General features: G+C 42.5%; 1 protein-coding gene across 1 annotated transcript; it reads right to left on the bottom strand.

Annotated features, from left to right (window-relative positions):
- Nucleotides 1–10,267: 10,267 nt before the first annotated feature.
- UBE2B (ubiquitin conjugating enzyme E2 B) lies at nucleotides 10,268–18,058 on the bottom strand. The gene is made up of 6 exons (XM_074551965.1): nucleotides 17,900–18,058; nucleotides 14,754–14,834; nucleotides 14,012–14,037; nucleotides 12,890–12,979; nucleotides 11,616–11,704; nucleotides 10,268–10,839 (listed from the first exon to the last, which is right to left on the bottom strand). The coding sequence occupies exons 1-6, from the start codon at nucleotides 17,941–17,943 to the stop codon at nucleotides 10,711–10,713; spliced, it is 459 nt and encodes a 152-aa protein (XP_074408066.1). The 5' UTR covers nucleotides 17,944–18,058; the 3' UTR covers nucleotides 10,268–10,710.
- Between the last annotated feature and the right edge of the window lie 1,311 nt (nucleotides 18,059–19,369).

Genomic DNA, 19,369 nt, shown 5'->3' on the forward strand with positions numbered 1-19,369 from the left:
TGGATTTAAGTACTGCAGTTCTGGATTACTACTCTAGTTTCCAGAACTGGCTGAGAAGAGTCTTCCAGTAAATAAACTGGAATAATTGATTCCTGAATAGTTTCCTGTCATAATCATAGAATAGTTTGAGTTGGAAGAGACTTTTTCAAGGTCTTCCAGTCCAACCCCCCTGCAATGAGCAGGGACATCAGTGACATGGTGTTGGTTGCTTAGAGCCCTGTCCAACCTGACCTTAAGTGTTTCAATGGACCCATCACCTCTCCAGGCAATCTATGCTAGTATTTTACCACCATCATTGTAAAAAACCCCTTCTTTATATCTGATCTAAATTGGCACTCCTTCAGCTTAAAATAATGAGACAAGGCTGCTTTTAGTGTAGAGGATACACAGCATCATTTCATTCCTTCCCTGTAAAAACCAAACACACCAAGGAACAGAGAGATGAAATTCAGCAGTGAATTGCTAAAATGTGCTGTATTTCAGGCTCTTATCAAAAGCTGCTGCTGCTGTGGCATGCCCATGTGTTCATACAAGGAGGGCACCCCGAGACTCTGCCAGCTACAAATTGTGTTTTGCTTGCAGCTCTGACGAGGAATCATTTTCGTAGCAAGCGCAGAGTGGCCCTGCCTGGAGCTCCTGTCTCCGAGCCTCTTTGTGCATCTATAAATAGCAAACCACCATCAGCTCACCTCCTCTGAGCTCATCACACCCTCCTGCCTGCTTGTTGAGGCTGTCACCGTGACTCAGATGTCCCCTATCAGGTTCCCTGGGCAGGGAGATTCCCCATACATTAAATGGCATCCTGAAGCTATTTAAGCTCCTTAGGTTTATATCACCTAAGCTGCTTAGGTTTCTATCACCAGCAGTGATATGATGTTGAAGAACCTGACATTTGAAGCAATGTAATTACAATTTAAGGTCTCAGAGCTCCTAAACACTCAAGTTAACAGAGAAGGTCTGCATCATTTTGACGACAACACTGAGTGAAAATAAAGTGTCAGAATCCCAGACGAATGTCAGACACAAAATCAAGGATAAACAAGCTATGACCATGTAGGACTGCAGCATTTCACAGATCCTCCTGCAGAATTCCCTAAGACATCAGGCATCAATCTATTTCCCTTACATCCAGCTCCCTGATCAACAAAAATATTATTATTTACACTCTAAACCACAATTCTCTGTCATTTTTGCTTAAGAAATGCACAGATGAAAAAAGATATTTCTCACTTTAATCGACTTAATTTTGAGAATTTATTTATAATTGCTGAAACGACTGTAACTTCAATCTAATATTGCTTTCAACCCCTTGTAATAGCAATTACTCGTGTATTCATCAAAGTGCAGGATTGTTTGCACTAGAAATCTCCAGATAACCTGCTTACTCTGTGACACTAGAGATATCAGTCAGGCCCTAATTCTTCATTTCCTGAATAAATGTTTCATAGACTCCATACTCAGAATGCAAAAAGAGAAAAATATTCTTTTGATCATTCATTTGAAATATTTGCTTCATCCTTTGAAAATGAATGTAACCCAGCATGCAGTCAGCAGTGAGACAATTTAGCTGGAGAAATTAATATGCAGAGATTTAATGACATTTTGTGGTCTTTCAAGTGATGTAAACCCAGAGTTTCACTTCTCCTGTATACATCTGGCCTCTGTCTTGCCAGTTTTAAGGATGAAATGTTGCTGGAGATGCTGCCCAAGCATTTGAGTTGAGCGTGGATGCCAGAGCCAACACAGACCCTCAGTGTCTGTGCAGCTCCACCCCTGAGGTCCAGGGCAGATATGGAGATTTTAACACTTTGACTCAATGATTTAAAAGGTGTTTTCCAACCTAAATGATTCCATGGTTCTGTTTTGTTTCTGTACCTGTACACACTGAACATTTTACCTCCTAATATTGCAGTGAGTCCTGCCCTGCCTGTACCAAATTCAGAAACAAGAAGTCTTGTGGTTGACCCAGAGCAACTGTTTCTCATGAAATAAAAATATAACCCACCCAGGAATGCTGTGAGATAAACACCTACAAAACAGCAAGGAAGGTGTAATTTCAGAGCTGTGAGTCCATCCTTTTTCAGGTGGATGTGCACCAGGACAGCTGGAGAGCCAGGCTGCTCTTCATGCTGACCCTCATAACTCTCACCTGCTTGGTAAGCAAATACAGTTCGCAGGAAGGAACAGAAACAAGCAGCAATTTAACTTGTGGTGCTTTACAAGACTTTTAGAAATGCAGAACTGCAGAAAAACAGAGGTGGAGATCAGCTGGTCTGTGAGAATTGTATTGTGTAACCTGCTTGTGGAGCTGAAATACACACACTGAGGACAATCTGGCTTTCTACTTCATGTGTGCATATTTTCAATGAAATATATAAATATTATAAATATATTATATATAAATATATAATGAAATATATAAATTGCCAAGCTTAACTATTGATTTATTATGATGTTTGATAATTGGTTAGTAAAAAGAGACCAGTTGTTCTCTTGGCACTAATCATGATTTTGTTATTTTCTTCCCTTCTGTGCCTGACTATTCCCTGTCATCACCTGCCTTACACCTGTGCTGGAAGCCCTTTGGAGCAAAGACAAGGCACTGGATTTGTTTGTGTAGAGCCCATGTAGGCTCCTTGCCATATCCAGGAGTCTGAGACACTATAATAATTCAAATAATAATATGCAAAGAGAATCTAATGCCATGTATTGAGAATCTGTTTCTGCTCTGCTTTGAAACATCAATAAATAAGGATTTTTCTTGTGGTGTCACTTATTCTGTTATGTATTTTTATCAAGGGAGCCAGTTGCAACAAGTAGAACCCTGAGCTGGTTAAAGCTTATTTCAAGTTAATTGAAAATAATGCATTCTCTCTCTTGACTCATCCATCTCTACAAAGAAAGCAGCAAGCAATCCAGGACATTCAAAGAGTAACAACATTCAGATGTGTCTAGACATAAATAGCAACTTCTAAACCAAGAATTTGCCTCTGGAGCCTTTTCAGTAGGTCCTCAAATAGAAAATATTTAAAGGGCTATCATGATAGTATAATTTCTCTTTGTTTGAGGCAAGGATGGAGTCAATGTGTCATAAGGCACTAAGAAAGAACAAGAGGAATCTCAGTGAGACAAAATGAAAGGACTTCATTATAGAAAAGACCCTCACTCTGGCTAAATCAATCATAAATCTGTTGACTTCAGTAGCCAAGGATTTAATGACACAGCTTCAACCAAAACCACTTTTTAGCACCGTATTGTACAATCTGAGAGCTCAATTTTATTTTTTCCTGTAAGTTTGTACCCCAGAGCTGCAGGATCTGGCCATGTGCCTGCAGCAGAGCTCCCACTTGAAGCCATGGCTGGAGCAGGGACTTTGAACAACACTTTGAGCAATATCCCAAACTTCCAGCATGGGACAGCTCTTTCTAAATATGAGTCTACCTGAGATTTCTTTGAGTATTAAGCAAAGAATTGGAATTCCAGCGCTAACAAGTTGGTGTTTCCACAAATTGACATGAAGTGTCCTCAAGAATAGGTGGCACAGAACCCAAGAGAGATGCACTGACAGCATCTGCCAACAGCTCCAGCTCTGTCTGACCTCTCCCAAGCAGGAGAGTGGGAGACTGAAATTCTCCTCACATCCCAGGCTGCCTGGAAAGGCACCAGCAGTGAGTGAGAGCTCTGCCTCTGCCTGCCATGGGTTATCACCATACAACATTCCCTTACCACCAAACAGATGAATCACAATGAAAATACTTTAAATTTCACTGAAAACACCTAAAATTTAATTTTGCTATTTCTTTATGCAGAACTGAAAGCACACAAACAAAACTGGGAACAACAAATGGAGTTCTCCAGTCCAGTCCTTTTCCCACCCAATAAAGGGGACGCTTTGCTACCACTTAATTCAATGGAAAAATTCCTTTAGGTCTCCATGGGAACAGCATTGGGTCTATAATACTTAACTATACTATAAGTACCAAATTCTATAAGCTTTGGCTGAAACTTTTTAGTGTCCTTTAAAAGATCTCTGTGGATAAAGAACTTCAGGCTCTGGAGTCAATAAAGTCAATGAAGCAGCTTTCACAGGCATCAAAAGTTCACTTTCAAACTTTTCTACAAAATAGTTACTGGAATTTGGGGGAAGGCAGCACAAAGAAAACACTGTAATAACTAACACAATGACCCTTTCAACAGGGCAGGCGAGCAGCCTTCTTAATGAAATTGGACTTCATGTACGTTTGGACCAGACAGTGAAAGAAAATCTCTCACCAGCACATCACAAGGCCAATAATGTGTAAACAGATAATAGCAAGAGCTGTGTGGTTCATAATTAATTCAGAGGAGATGGCATTTCTGCCTTCTTCCCATTTTGATCAGTCATTGAAGACAATTTGCCTCAGCCTGTGTGAATTATCATATTTCAGAATGAAATCCTTCAAGTCCCTTAATGATAGAACTAACATGAAGTAATAAAATAGCAATATTTATATTTACTGGACATTGCAGTTATCTGGCAGAATTCTAGACAAACCTCTGAACCCATAGTCTTCTAGTCATACCAAATCAATTTCAAAATTGACAGAACTATAAAAAAATCATAAAATATAAAAAATATTATTTATTGAATAAATAAATGGTGATGATAATGAACAGTGTAATTAATACTCTAACACTGAGGCAGAGCGGTTAAAAGTTCAACAGGGGTTTGAAAACAATGTGAATTTGTTCAATGATTTCTGCAAGCAGAGGTTTATCCAGGATAAAAACCTCTGTGGGTCTCAGATGCTTGGGGTGACCTTTCTCTGACCAACTTTTTCCCTGATGAATATCTATTTAGGGCCCCCTTTGTGCCTGAGGTTGTTGCTGTGCCAGGTAGAGCCTCTGCTCAGGCTTCAGAATCCTCCCCAGCCTGGTGGCTCCCAGCTCAGCCCATGGTATGTGTACCAAATTGGCAGCTGTCAAAATTATTCAGCTTAGAAATGCATCAGACACGGCAGTTAATGACCCAAACTGAAAAACAGGGGAAGAAACACAAGATCTTTTCAGTCCTAGGGGCTGAGGGCTGAACACCCTGTGCTACAGGTGGAGGCTGGGGCAGGGACATCTGCCCACCTTCGCCACTAACAGCCTCTACAGCCAAGTCTGTTATCAGTGCCATCAAATCACATCTCCCTTATTGCAGCAGTGTGGTGTGACCCAGCTCTGGCACTTGTTTAAGGGCAAAAATAATTTATTTTATGACCTCACTGAACTCCTGATCGAAACACTGACATAGTGGGATTTTAAAACAAACTTTCTTCTAATAACATTTGCACCAGCTCAGAAAAATCCCACGCTGCATGCTCTGACCACATCATGAAAAAGGGCTCATCTGGATGCTGAACAACATCCCCTGCTTGGGAGGAGCATGTTTGCTTTCTGGCAGGATCCAGCTTTCACACAGACCACAGCAGACACAAGCATTAAGAATGGATTCACGCAGTCACGGAGGCTGAATGTTACCATTAGTGGGATAGTACCAAATACAGAAGATACCCTGTCTTAAAAATCTTTATTTTCAATGCAGAAACCGAGGATAATGACAAGAAAGCTTTAGGGAATATCACAATTTCCATAGCTTGTGATGCTAATTACAGTCATTATCAGAAAGTCTAAAAAGTTCTGCCTGTTTTTTGTTCTCTGCTCATGGTGGCTGAGCTATGAGATGAATTCAAGGAGCAATAACAATGCTAAGCAAAAACTCCTCAAATCCTAAAGCCCAATTATTTTCAAACACTACTACCTAAAGTTTCTACAATAGCTCAAAAAGCCCTCTCCTATGTACATACACACACATAATCCAAGATAAATTATTTTCTAGAAGACTCCTATCCTTTGGATGCACAGCTAAAGCAGTGCAGCATCCTGTTAATGGGGTTTGTCATTGATTCTTCATATTTAATTTTTTTTTTAGATTTATCTCCTTTTCCTCTCACCTCTTTCACCATCATGAATATGAAGAGATTTCCAGAGATTATCTGTGAAGATTTATGTTCAACAAAACTGTCCACTTACCTGCAATAACACACATTCTTTACTGGTCTTCTAGTTTTGGACAGGTTTTATCCCCAAAACTTCAATGAAATAAAAAGAATACCACCTAAATAATTTACTGCTCTAGCTACAGGTGTTCATATGGCCCAAGACTGGTTCCAAGTGTTTACACCACTTTACACTTCTAAGGAATTTGGGTTTGCTGAGGAGGGTCTGTGATCCATTGTCAGTGTGACAACAGGACACACACATTCTGTACTCTGCTGAAGCTGCTCCATTAGAAAGATTAACAAAATCAGCAAGAGGAGGTCAGATAATTGTTTTAATACTTAAACAACAAATTAAACAGAGTGCAGGAGCTGGCACTGCTCACACAAATGCTGCCCACTTACCCAGAGTCCCTGGTCACTGTTTCCCACTCACCGTGGAGCCCCATCCAAAGCAGAGGTGGAGAACCTGCCTTGCCAACTCACACATTACAGCAGATTGCCTGCTGATTACACCTTTCCTCTTCCAGAAAACAATTCCAAACAAATAAGGCATAGTATTTGCCTGGGACAGCTTCCACAAACAGTAAAAAGCTCAAATAAAAACACAGGCTGGGAAGTCTGGCCGGATAAGTCTCTTCCTCTGCTGGTGCATTTTTATATACATCAAAAGCTCTTTTCACAGACTCTTGACATGTTAAATGTGAAGTATTTAACTGTCTACATTATCCTACCTGTTTTATTTTGAATATCTCAATGTCCCTGTAGTGATCAGGGAATCTTCCTTTTTTCCTGTAAATTTTTTATTAGGCACCTCCTAATCTCTAAATATTTAAGAGCTTTATTTGTTTGACACACTGAATTAATTGACTATTAATACAAAACCTCCCACAAAGAAGCTGCAGATACAGTACCTCAAGCTGTGATTTCTTCACTTCTCACAGCCTAAGGCCTTGATTCTTCAATTACACACATTTATCTGTACTATGGTGAAGAATCCCAATGGGACGACTCACACGAGTGAAGTTAATCACATTTGTGAAGATCCAAGTCCCCTAGTTCTGGCTTGGGACTGCATTTGGATGAGACATCTTCAGGGAAATGAGATCTGAAGAAAGCAGCACGAGCAGTGCACTGTTTGATTCTTCTTATGAATAATGTTAGTGTGATAAACCTGAAGGCAAAGGTGGTTTTATACCTGAAACTCAGACTGGGGAATGCCCAGGAAGGGTTCCCAGCCCCACCAGTGGCTTCCTGACTGACCCAAGAACTCTGCAAACCTAGATGCCTCTGTCCAACTGTAAAATCAGGGGAATGACATGGATATATAAGACAAAAACTCTGGGGTGAATAATTTAAAGACATCTCCACTGTTTTTCAATCTTTATAAGAATCCAATGGAAAAGAAGTGATTATGAACTGTTTCACATCAATGAACAAAAGCCCCATGAGAAGCTATAAATCCAAAACTGTGAACCCATCAGCCCTTCCTTAATTAATCCCACTGTCCTAACAAGCTTAGTGCATTACATCTCCCAATACATTAAAAATCAAGCATCCCAGTATACTATTTAAGGTAATTGTGCCACAAAGCTTATTGTGACTACTGAGTGTTCTTGTGAATCAGGGCACTTGAACCTTTTTGTCTTTGTCATCACTCCTGCTCTTTGTAGAGGGAAAGGGCTTTCATCTGTCCCTAACCCACACTCCTGACCTGTTTCAGCACCCACACACAGCTTAGGGGCAGCCTGCAGGGCTCAGCCCAGTGATCAAACGGTCCCAAAAGGCAGGAGGTGGGAGCAGTGAGGAACACCCAGGCCTGAAACAGTCAGTGCATCTAAACCCACTGGAGATGCTGAACATGGGCATGTGAAGGCTCCAGGAGGAATGTGTGGCCCTGAGCAGCACCAGTGAGTGCTGACAGCTCACACACATTGCATCCTGTACATCATTACCTCTGGCCTGCTTCCTTCTGCCTGTTCTCTAGCAAGTTTTAGCAGATTTTATCCTGTGTTCTCTGGTTTTAATGTGCATTAGTGGAGGGCTCACAGAAGTCACCCTTTCTCCCACACCCCCTGGGAATGTCCTGTGTAGCACCCAGCTGCTCCAGGATGCCACCTGCAGAAACAGGAGCTTTGTCCCAGTGTGTCCCCACAGGTCACCATGGAGCCTGGATTCTCACCATTCCCACATTCCCTGCAGAGTCATCTCAAATGTTACTGTGGGAAATCTGGTGAGCAAGGCAATGCTCCTCCCTGTTGTCACTGTATTTCAGGGGTTCCATACTGTAAGAGTTCCATACCTTGGTGTTTCTCATGGGCAGCTCTTCCAAGCACTGACTCTTTCTTCTCACAGCAACCAACTGACTCCAAATCCCCCTCACGCAGCCATCCCACTCTTTTACAGCACTCTTCTTCTCATTGGATACAACTGTGGCCTGTTAAAGTCAGGGCTGCCCCTAATCTTTAATAATTAGCACAGCTGCAACTCCTTAGGGGTAAGATTACTTTCTATACTCCCTTTATTTTCTTACATTCTATCTCCCTACACCTCCCCACCCTGGGACACCTCACCTTTGTGTGAGGGACAGCAGGACATTTTCCAGGTGTAGGCTCCAAGTTCTGCCCACTGCAGAGAATGCTCTCAGACACCTTCAGACACTCCTGTCCCTGAACAGTGTGGGTTCTGCATAGGCAGCCTGCAGTGCCCATCATTAATTAAACCCCTGCTCCAATTTTGTTTCTCACACATCCCAGAGACACAGAACACGTTCTGAGTGTCATCAATCTATAACTGGGCCAAACTGGCTCTTCAGGAAAAATCAAATTAATGTGAATGCTAATGAACAGCAAATCTCAGCTCATGCACACGTCAAAGGAACAAAAATACTGAAAGAGGAGGCAAATTAAAAAAAAAAAAAAATCAAAACTTAGATTAAGAAGGGGGAAGCTTTTCCATGTTATATTTATGAACAAAAAAATCTTTGCATTGATGTTTTAAGCCATGTAGCACCACTTTGTCAGTGTTACTGAAACTTCACCACAACCAAAAGCAAATTGGATCCTTTGGAGTTTCTGTTATTAATCAGCCATAGATTGAAAAATTCCTAAACACAACTTCAGCAATTCAAGGAAAGCAAACTGACTTAATGAGAGCAAAGTTATTACACAGCATTGATATATTCTGAGCCTTTGTACACTAATGCTCATCCAAGGCACAGCAGTTTACTCCACAAGCTACTGTCAGAGTCTGGTTTGGCAGTATTCTGAGTGCCATTTCTAAACTTCAGTGCTGCTCCTAGAAGCCACAGACCTTTACAAGCAGGTGTGAGGTGTAAATTGATATTTTTGTTTCAGTGCACTGAGAATAACTTCTAGTAATGACTGCTGTAAATAAAGAACACTTTCTTTTCTAGGTGACATCAATTTCCACTGCTTTTTAGGCACCCAAGGCCCTGTATTCTGGTATGGGATTTGGGGGGTTTAATATATATGTAATACTGGCTGGAATTATGAAAAGTTGTTACAATTTTAATGCTGGAAGAAAAAAATGGCTTAATTCTTTACTGCAGTCAGCTAGCCTGGATTACAGAATACAGTAAGAAATTACCACCACAGCAACACTTACAAAAACAAAGCCAAAGTTCTTTAAACTGTCAATTTCAGAATATGTGGAGCCTCTGTGATACAGACATGAGACCTGACCACACACTACACAGTCCAGCTTTAAAGGATAACTCCATTAAATCTGCAGACATGTTTTCTTTTGTTGGTGATTAATTTTTTCCCTCCCCCCAAGGGAAACTCATGGGAAACCTCTTTAATTATTAGAAGATATTCAAAACTATATTACAGTATCACTATGTGAATATAGGGCAGATTTAGATGGCAACATTTTCCAGGTTTGTAGAATACAATATTTCAGAAAAATAAAACTTATTAGAATATGTTCTCATCAAGCCTGGTCACCCAGGTTATGTTTGCAACTCTGCTGCTGGTTTAAGGTGGGACTTTTAGCAAAATAGTTATATCTGTTTCCCCATTTGTTATTGGCAGCTACCAAAATGTCTCTTCCTCATACAACTGAGGACACACAGAGTCAAGTCAAGCTGTGGTGCAGAAGCAAAGACATGCCATGAAGACAGCTGCATTGTGGATTAACTTTTCTGTTTGTAAAGTGCAGGGTTATCAACAGCATGGACAAAAAAAATGAGCCCTTGGAAAAAGATAAGAGTGAGAGCAGAATGTCTTGCACTAAGGTTATGTATTTAACAGTTTTACATGAAATATTCATATATAAAAACTTTTTTTAAGTGCTTTTCTCCAATTTAAAAATCTAAAGAATTCAAAAATAAGGCATTCAATATTTGAAAAAGTACAGATTTACAAAATGTGTATATTCTGTCATGAAAACTCCACACCAACATTATACACTTGGAAAAAAAATACAAACAGGATATATTACAAATTTATGTAGCAATAACTTAGTTCTTACCATGCAATAAAAAGGACGTTAATTGAGATACACAAGCTTTTAGCTTCCCCTAAACTGGAGGGCTTAATTTTGTTTGCAAATGAGTTTTTATGCAAATTCATAGAACTGTGGCACTTGAAATTTCTGGTAGCCTTTCTATTGAGAGTTAAATTGTACATAATGATTATGAGGATGGAGAGTAACACAGCAGCTGTTACGAATCATTCCAACTTTGTTCGACAATAGCTGAAACTCTTTTCTCATATTCACGTTTGTTCTCCTGGTAAAGTTGTGCTGCCTGACTGTTTGCTGGACTGTTTGGATTGGGTTCATCAAGCAGAGACTGGAAAAAGGGGAAAATATAATGTGAGACAAACCAACACATGTAAATCAAGGAAAAAATCAACTTAGTTTCAAGTCAAATGTGTTTCAGAGGCAGACACAACTCAGAATGGCCCAGTTAAAAAACCTAGTTAAACTCATGGTTAGGCACCCCTAATTATATTACTGACCCACAAATTACACCCTGCCTAAGCATCAGTGCTGCACACACACTTGTAGCTTCACAAACCAAACAGAGACAGTTTGTGTTAGTCAGCACTATGGAGCTAAATGACTATTTGGTAATTACATTATCCTGACATTCAGGACTAAAGAGGGACTAAGATGTCTACTACAAAACATCACTGTTGAAAAATTAGAAAATCACACAGGAGCAAAGGAATTGTGTGTTTCCACTGTGCCAGGCCATTTTTACTTATTCCAAATAGTGTGCTTCAGTAATATTGTCCCTTTGAGGGCTTCACAGTAAAGTTAAATGTTTCAAACATGAGGCAATTTTCTGCATCTGATATCCCATCTTGGGTAAAAACAGTTAAAAATGGACACAAACCAGTAACTGCTTTCCTGTACAAAGATATATAATGGCAGTTTTTTTATCTCGGAATTAGCAATTATGTAGCATCTCTGTCTTTATTTGATCTAAAAATACTGCTTAGCTAATAAGGATTTGAAGCTCCCCTTGATACAGACACCTGGTTATCCTCATCACTGAGCTGTGAATTCTGGAATAGAGACCAACAACACCATAATTATTTGGTAAAACAGATGCAAAGTTACCTGAATTGAAGTTAAAATAGATGAAACATCATATGTTGGACTCCAGCGATTCTGAAGAATATCTAAACATATGCTGCCATCTGCATACACTGTAAATACAACACAGGTGTCACTTAGAAACTGTCAGATTTATGGCACTGCTGAGGGCAGAGTTATTGTTCCAATGCAGTCTGTGCTGAGATTATTAATGCTTTAGGAAAGAGGACAGCAGTTTGTCTCACCATCTTCTGTGGCTTGACATAGGCTTTGAAGATTTATTACTGAAATTAACAGAACACCTAAAGGGAAAGAAGGAAGGTCTGAAGATGATGGCATCAGCACAGGAAGGGGCAGATTTGGTGTACTGCTCCTCCAGGGTGACTGACCCACACTGTCACAGTGGAGAGGCTCCCAGAGAGCAGCAAGGCTTCGCTGCAGGAGTGGAACCCCTCACACCATGAGCAGGGACAGCTCCTGCCCCATTTGCACACACTCACTATGAGAAGCACCAAAGCATACAGTAGAAAATATAGAAAAGTGCCTGAAATCCTACTTCTGTCTGGATACCTATCAGCCCTATGGAGTTCACATGAACCTGAGACTCACTGCTCAAACTTCTACACCCTTGTCTTCCAGCTTGTTCCCAACAAATTACAGACCTTGTGGCAGAGACAACCTGGCCTGCACAGTATGTGAGATATAATTTCTACAGAGGAGCAGCAGGCAGGATTTTTCCTGCACTCAGCAAAACCTATCAGCGCTGGGGGGGACAGCACAGTGCGTTCTCATAGCTGCCCTCATCACTGAGATGGAGTCAGATGTCTCCTCTACAACTGAGCATCCTCATTTTCTTCCCTGTGCTGTCCTGGTGGGCACAGGGCACCAGATGAAAGCAGAGACTTGGGTGAAACCTCACCTGGCAGGAATAATCAACACTTGGCTCCAGCAGTTCCCTGCAGCTCATGCTGTGGCTGCACAGACATGGCTGCTGTTAAATGGAAGGGGGCAGGAATCTGCAGCCAGAACTGCATCTTTAAACCAACCTAAGTGCAGCCTCTGCTGCTGAAAATACTCACAGGCTTTGCTACTGAGGCCACATATTGATTAGTAAGAGGCAGATAGCTGCTTCTTAATAGCATCATAACTCTCAATTTTTCATCAAGCAGTTGCTGTCCTAGACATCTACTTAGGAGATGGCAGTGAAGAGAGATTAAGCATTCTGGAGCTTCAGAGAATGCCTGACCACACTGTAATATTTAATGAGTATTAGAGTTAAATAAAGATGCTTTACTCACCATTTGGATGGAACATTTTTGATAAAAACCTAACAGTCGGAGGCTTATTTGGATATTCTTCAGAAAATTCTATTACTAGTTTAAAAGTACCTGTCCAAACAAAGATAAAGAAAATCAGATAATTAACAACAAAAGAACATATCCAGGAACATAGACAACAAATTAATTTATGTACTCCATGAACAGTATTTCTCCTCACCATTATCTAAAAAAAAAAAAAAAACACCAACACTGAATCTGATTGCTTTTCATATTTCAAGTGACATTGGAACTATGGAATTACTGCTTAGAGTAACAAACCCAGCAGTAGTGGTTGGGTAGGAGCTTCAAGACTCAGTGTACACATGGCAAAAACAGCTTTATCCAACATTATCCCACTTTTCCATGACCCAGGGATGCTGGGCCCATGGACTTGGGTGACTTTAAGGCGTTTCATTAAGAAGGCATTGTGGTGCCAGCAAAGAAACACTGGAATTTCATAATCAGCAATCTCTGTCTTTGGAGCTCACAACTGATTCACTGAAAACCTTTGTTATGGATCAGTGAATAATTTACTGTAATTCCTCCAACCCAACACAGAGAAAAACCCATCTGCTGCCAATTACTGCAATAATACTATAATTATTAAACTCATTATTCCTCATATGCCTGAGGGAGGGTCATTACACACCAGCTTTCATGTTTATGTACAAATCTGGGATTCCCTCAACCTCACTGAGTTCTATACTGAGAACACCTCAAGGTTTTTCACCTGTTCTTCATTAGGAGAACAGTGATGAATCAAACATGCCAAAAGATGAAATAGGAAAGCTCTTGTTGAGCTCAGCTAAAGAGATGTGCAAGCACACCTGGCAGTGTCAGGCCAATAATCTCTGCTAAAAGCTCTTGTGGGTATGTATGAAAAAGCCTTGATAGGAGCATTGCTTCATAGCTTTCTATCCAACCATGAGCCAGCACAATAAGACACTGCTTAGATTAAGATACATATTTTTATAGCCCTCACTGCTTCACTTACTTGGTTTGTTTCAAATTATACACATATATTATTTTTCAAAGGCAGAACAATGTTAGTACTGTTAACATTTATTAGAATGACAAAGGATACAAAAGTTAGCAACTTACCATCTTCAAAAGGTGTCCCTTCTGGCCTGAAAGGTTTTAAAAAGAAACTCCAGTTAAAAGTGATCATTACTTCCACACAGGCACAATAAATGTATATCTTCTTTCTCATCCTCTCCAAGATACAGGCAGAAGCAATAATTTAAATGATTAGAGAAGCATCCATAGGTATGCTTTAGGTATATTTGTTGTATCTAAGACATGTCCCACAGTCACCTGCTATTTGGGATAGCAACTTTATCATCATCCCAAACAATACAAATGCCTTTAGGTGACTAGTTGGGAAAAAATGAGCAGACTATTAGCAAGCACACTTCACTTTGATGAAAGGATACTAAGGCACCCCCTCTTCCACAAAATATTTAATATAACTTCCCAGACAGATCCTGTACCTTGTCCTACTAGGATTCAATCCAATCACTAATACATCTGGATTTAATGGCTGAGAACATGTGGCCCTTACATACTTTAAGGAGGAATTCTGCTTTTTCATAACACAGTATAACCTATTTATTAAGCCACATGCAAGCTTTATTCAACAAAAAAGCTGAACAAATTTAAAATTTAGGTTTTTTTCCTTCCTAACCATTCCCCATTATCTGTGGAAAGAGATTTTTACCTTGGCTAATTTTTTAAGTTTACTGACTTTACATACACGAAACAAGAGAAACACTGTAAAAATAAACGTCAGGTTGTCACAGTTAGCTCTCTAATACCGAATTTTATAGTGACCAAAAACTCTTACCCAAATATAACTGCATTCCATTGCATTATGTTATTCTCAGATGGTGCACCACTGACACCCACAGGAGGGTCTTCTTGCAATCTAAGAATTACAAACATAGAATGACAAGTCATATATATGAAATACTTCCACCTGCAGATATAACTTACAAGTAATATCCACATTTTATAAACATTTCTCATTCCAGATCAGAGAACACACAAAGCATTCCATGCAATTATCAATGCTCTGAAAGCCAGACCTACAAGGCAACACACACCAAGATTTTCTCATGTTTTACACTGAGACACAAGAGGTCTCATTAAGTGTTCAGGGAGCAAAGGATTAACTGTAAGAATAACTTAGAGCACCATGGACAGCTGGGATTTATGGTGCTACACTGTGAACTACGAGAGAGCAATTGCTGCTGGCTGCCACAGCAAAGAGAACAAGCTGCAGGCACAAGGAAAGCTGAAATCCAGGCAGTGGCACACACACAGAGCATTCTTGCTGGGACTCAAGGCAAAGGACCATCAGAGGAGCTTTTCCTGCACACCCAGATCCGTGCATGACAAGTGGCTATATTTGGTATAAGCCTATTTTGACTGACAAGCTGATTGCTTCAAAAGAGAGCAAAGGGAGAACCTGCGTGCTGCTACTCCCTCTTACCAGCCCCACAAATGTGTTTATCTCTAAAGCAATTACAGCAACATTTCAAATTATTTTTAGTTCCTTAATCCTCGGACTAGGGAAAAGCATGTTGCTCACTGAAAGCTTCACAAACTTGAACCAGAAATATGTAGTGCAGCCAAAGGACAGGATCCAAATGCCCCCTGTGCCCATCACTGATCCATATTAAGGATCACAAGACCCTGACAAATGTACACCAGCAGCTCCCAATCAATCCACCTGCTCACACCCCCTCAGTGACAGCTCCTACTGCCCTCACCTGTTTTACCTCCAGAGTTATGCAAGAACAAGGAAAATGCAGCGACTGCCCTTGTGTCACAAACAACTCTTGAGTGTTACCATGAGGTTTGATAATAGCGCAGCACACTTATAAACAAGTCACTACAAAAAGCTCTGCAGACCAAGGGGCAAATTCTAACTAAATGCCAAATGCAGATTTACTGAGAGCTGTCAGCAGCACAGGCAGGCAATCCTCCCTGCACTTGCACTGCCTCAGCCTGGGGTAACACCACGGGTAAAACACCACTGTTTTACCAAATATTTATGGTCCAAGGATGCTGAGCAGTGCTGCTGCCCCACAAAGCTCCTTTAAACTCTGTGTTTACATCTCTGCTCTTGGAGCACACACAGTCCAGACAGCTGAGTATCAACAGCATAAACCACCTACTATTTTGGTCAGGGAAAGCAGGAACAGGATTTCTTCCTACGTGACAGCCAGGCTGCAGGCCAGCAGCAGTGCCTGAGCATTAGCCTGACAAATGCATCTGCGAGATGATTTGGGGTTTTAGATCAACTTCAAAGCACGTGTGCACCCTGCTTGTCACAGGGTCTAACTGCAGACAGGATCTGGCAAGGACTGCAAATAGGGCTAATCCTGAAAGTCCTAAACAGCAGGGAAAATGTGGTTTGAGTACTCCCTTTTTATCAGCAAAGTAAATAAATAACCTTTTATTTCTTTTGGTTTATTCAAACAAATTAGAGGAGGAAAGAAATCTTCTGAACTCTTCTCTCTTCACTGCTCCTGACAATCACAGTATGCAAAAGCAGTTTATACTTAATGAAGTGAATCAGAGTTCACAGCACATTGTCTGTTTTTTCAGTATGAACTACCAGCAACATAAGAAACAAATGCATAACTTGCAGCACAAAAGAGCAAAACAAAAACTGACATGAAAAAGTTACATAAATTTTGGAATATCAAAGTCCCTATCTATACAACAAATGGATTTAATTTATATTGTCTACTTGGTTACATTTTTCCACAGATTTAGAGTCTTCTGTAAATAGAGTCTCTCCAGCCATAACCTCAAAATTATTAAACCAGTCCTTGTAGGAATATAAAGACAAAAACACCACATCTGATTGCAATCTTGAAAAATTGAGGTAGTCAGCCTGAAAAAAAATCACTGGTTCATCTGTGTAAGCAAATACAATAAAAAGTCTGAATATCCTGTTCTGATTTGAACAGGAATCAAGCAACACCCACTTAACAAACACCAACACTCACACAACAGCAGGGGAGGGCTCCACTTCCCAAAAACCTCCTCCTGCTTCTACATGCACGAATCAGGCTTTTGTCGCTGCTGCTTTACGTGCAGCCACGTAAATTAACTACAATACACGTCAAGTGTTTACTGATGTGTTCTCAGGGCCTGGTATAACATGGCTATGCTAAAAAAAGAGACACTATCAAAGCTGACTCACCTCCAAGAACTCCTGAGCGACCCAGTCTGGAGAGCTCTTACTGTACATCCTGCAAGGAAACCTCCCACCCTTTTCCACACTCTGTTCTAAGTATGTTTACGTGTCAGACTGGAAATAATTTATTCCAGAGTCAGTGGTTCAGTCATTAACATTTAAAAGTGCAACTAATAACTGCTCCTTTAGCAGTTCGCGTATATTACACAAGAGTCTTCACGATTGCAAACTTTAAACACGCTATCACACGATCGTGCACAAAAACATTGAAGGGCGTTTCGGTTCTTCTAACACACTAACTAAGCGTTCGCTAACTCTTTCCAGGTGCCTATCACAACAAACTTATTTTCAGAGAGGCCCTCTGATCAGCAAGCCCAGAACACTGTGAATTCCGCCGGAGCTATGCCAAAGCCGGAGCCGGCGGGTTGCGGCCGCTCTCGGGGCTGCGGGCCGGGCGGCCCGGCACGGGCAGGGACACGGACACGGGCACGGGCACGGCCCTGGCAGCGGAGCGGGCCCGGCCCGGCAGCCCCGCCAGCCCGGCGCCCCGTGACCCCGCGAGCACTCCCGGCCCCGCAGCCGCCGCTCCAACTCCGATCCTCACACGCCCCCAGCCGTCGGCGCCCGGGCGAGGCGGCTCGAACAAAGCCGGCGCTGCCCGGCGGGACCCCGCGCTCCCCTCGCTGTGCCCCCACTCCCCCCACCTCTGCCGCTCCCCTGCCCGGGGGGCTCGGTGCCAGCCCCGGGCGCGGGGCAGCGGCGGGTCAGGCCCCGCTCACCTCTTGAAGTCGCGCATCAGGCGGCGGCGCGCCGGGGTGGACATGGCGGAGCCGCGGCGCCGCCTCCCGCCCGCGCTGCTGCGCGCCCGCACAAACAACCCGCAATGGCGGCTCCGCGCGCGGGGCGGGGCCTGCGCCGGCCGCACCACTGCGCCTGCGGAGGGGGAGGCGTACCGCACCATCGCACCGCGCGGGGGGGTAACGAGAGGGAGGCGGCTCCGCGCCCGACGGAGTTTGGGAAGAGGCAGCGGGAAAGGGTCGGGAGAGAGCGGGAATGCTGGGGCTGACAGGGCCCGGGAGAGACTGGGACTGCCGGGGGGAACAGGGGTGGGAAAAGGTCCGGGAGAGCCCGGGAGTTCCGCACCCCGAGACTGTTGGGCGGGACAGGGTCCGGGAAAGGTCCGAGAGAACCCGGGACAGCCGCAGCCCGAGACTGCCGGGCAGGACAGGGCCCGGGACAGAGCCGGGACTGCCGCACCCGGCCCGGCCTGGCAGCAGCAGCGCTGCCTGACGCTCCCGGAGCGTTTCAGCCCGGGATATCCCCTTGCCAGGCACACCAGCTTGCTGTGATCTAGCTGAACTTTGCAAAGCACACAAACAATTGCTCCAGGTCAGATTACCAGGTTGTACGTTTAGGTTCTTACTTCTGTGCTGTGTATTCAGCCCGCTCCCACTATTTGCAATAACTGGATGTCTTAAAAATTTAGTTCTTATCAATTTTTAATTAGGGATAATGGTCCATTTTGCCATATGGGTCCCTCGGCATTTCTTTACGTTCCCTCTAAATACAGACTGATGTCCTGGCTCTCAGCCCTTTCTGAAAATCCCATTACTCCAGCAGACAGAGCAGGTCTCTTTGAAGTCGTGACCCAGTTCTTACACACAGTCTTGGAAGTTATCCCTGAACTTGGATTTGTGTGGTTACATGTGCCTCCCTGCTTTTCTTTCAGCTGATTTTAAGGAGGTCAAAACATCATGGGACTCATAATGAAATGACAGAAATAAACACTGTCTGCATCCCCTGCCCATTCCTGTTGCCTCCAGCCATCCATCCAGGTGGAGGAACAGCACCAGCCCAGGGTTTCACAGCACAAAGCTCAGAGATGCGTTTTCACCAAGCTAGTGCCAGCCCTGCTGCAGCAGCACCACTCACTGGGTCAGTTAGAAGAGGAATTTGCATTTCACACGGGGTGGGATTTAACTCTGCAAAGATTTACTCAGACCACTTTAATCCAATGTCCCACCTTAGTAAAAATAGTCAGATGCCAAAAGTGAGGAATTCACACAGAGCCTGGTACTGCAGGGGAGCAAGCTTTTCCAAAAGGCTGGGTAATAGGAAACTATAATACCCCAGCCACTAAAACATGATTCCCACACTAGTCAGGAATGGTTCCTGGCAAGCAATCCCCTCCTCTGGACTCTCCTCTTCCTCCTCCCACCACACACGTTCCCATTTTTCATCCCACTGCT

Source organism: Zonotrichia albicollis, chromosome 15, assembly GCF_047830755.1.
Source record: "Zonotrichia albicollis isolate bZonAlb1 chromosome 15, bZonAlb1.hap1, whole genome shotgun sequence".
Classification (NCBI taxonomy): domain Eukaryota; kingdom Metazoa; phylum Chordata; class Aves; order Passeriformes; family Passerellidae; genus Zonotrichia; species Zonotrichia albicollis.

What these genes read in the sequence shown, in the direction of transcription:
- UBE2B (XM_074551965.1), bottom strand. Translation starts at nt 17,943, where the DNA reads ATGTCCACCCCGGCGCGCCGCCGCCTGATGCGCGACTTCAAGAG. An exon ending in TGGAATGCAGTTATATTTGG is followed by an intron (nt 14,038 to 14,753) that starts GTAAGAGTTTTT and finishes AAAACCTTTCAG; the next exon opens with GCCAGAAGGGACACCTTTTG. An exon ending in AGGGACACCTTTTGAAGATG is followed by an intron (nt 12,980 to 14,011) that starts GTAAGTTGCTAA and finishes TTGTTTGGACAG; the next exon opens with GTACTTTTAAACTAGTAATA.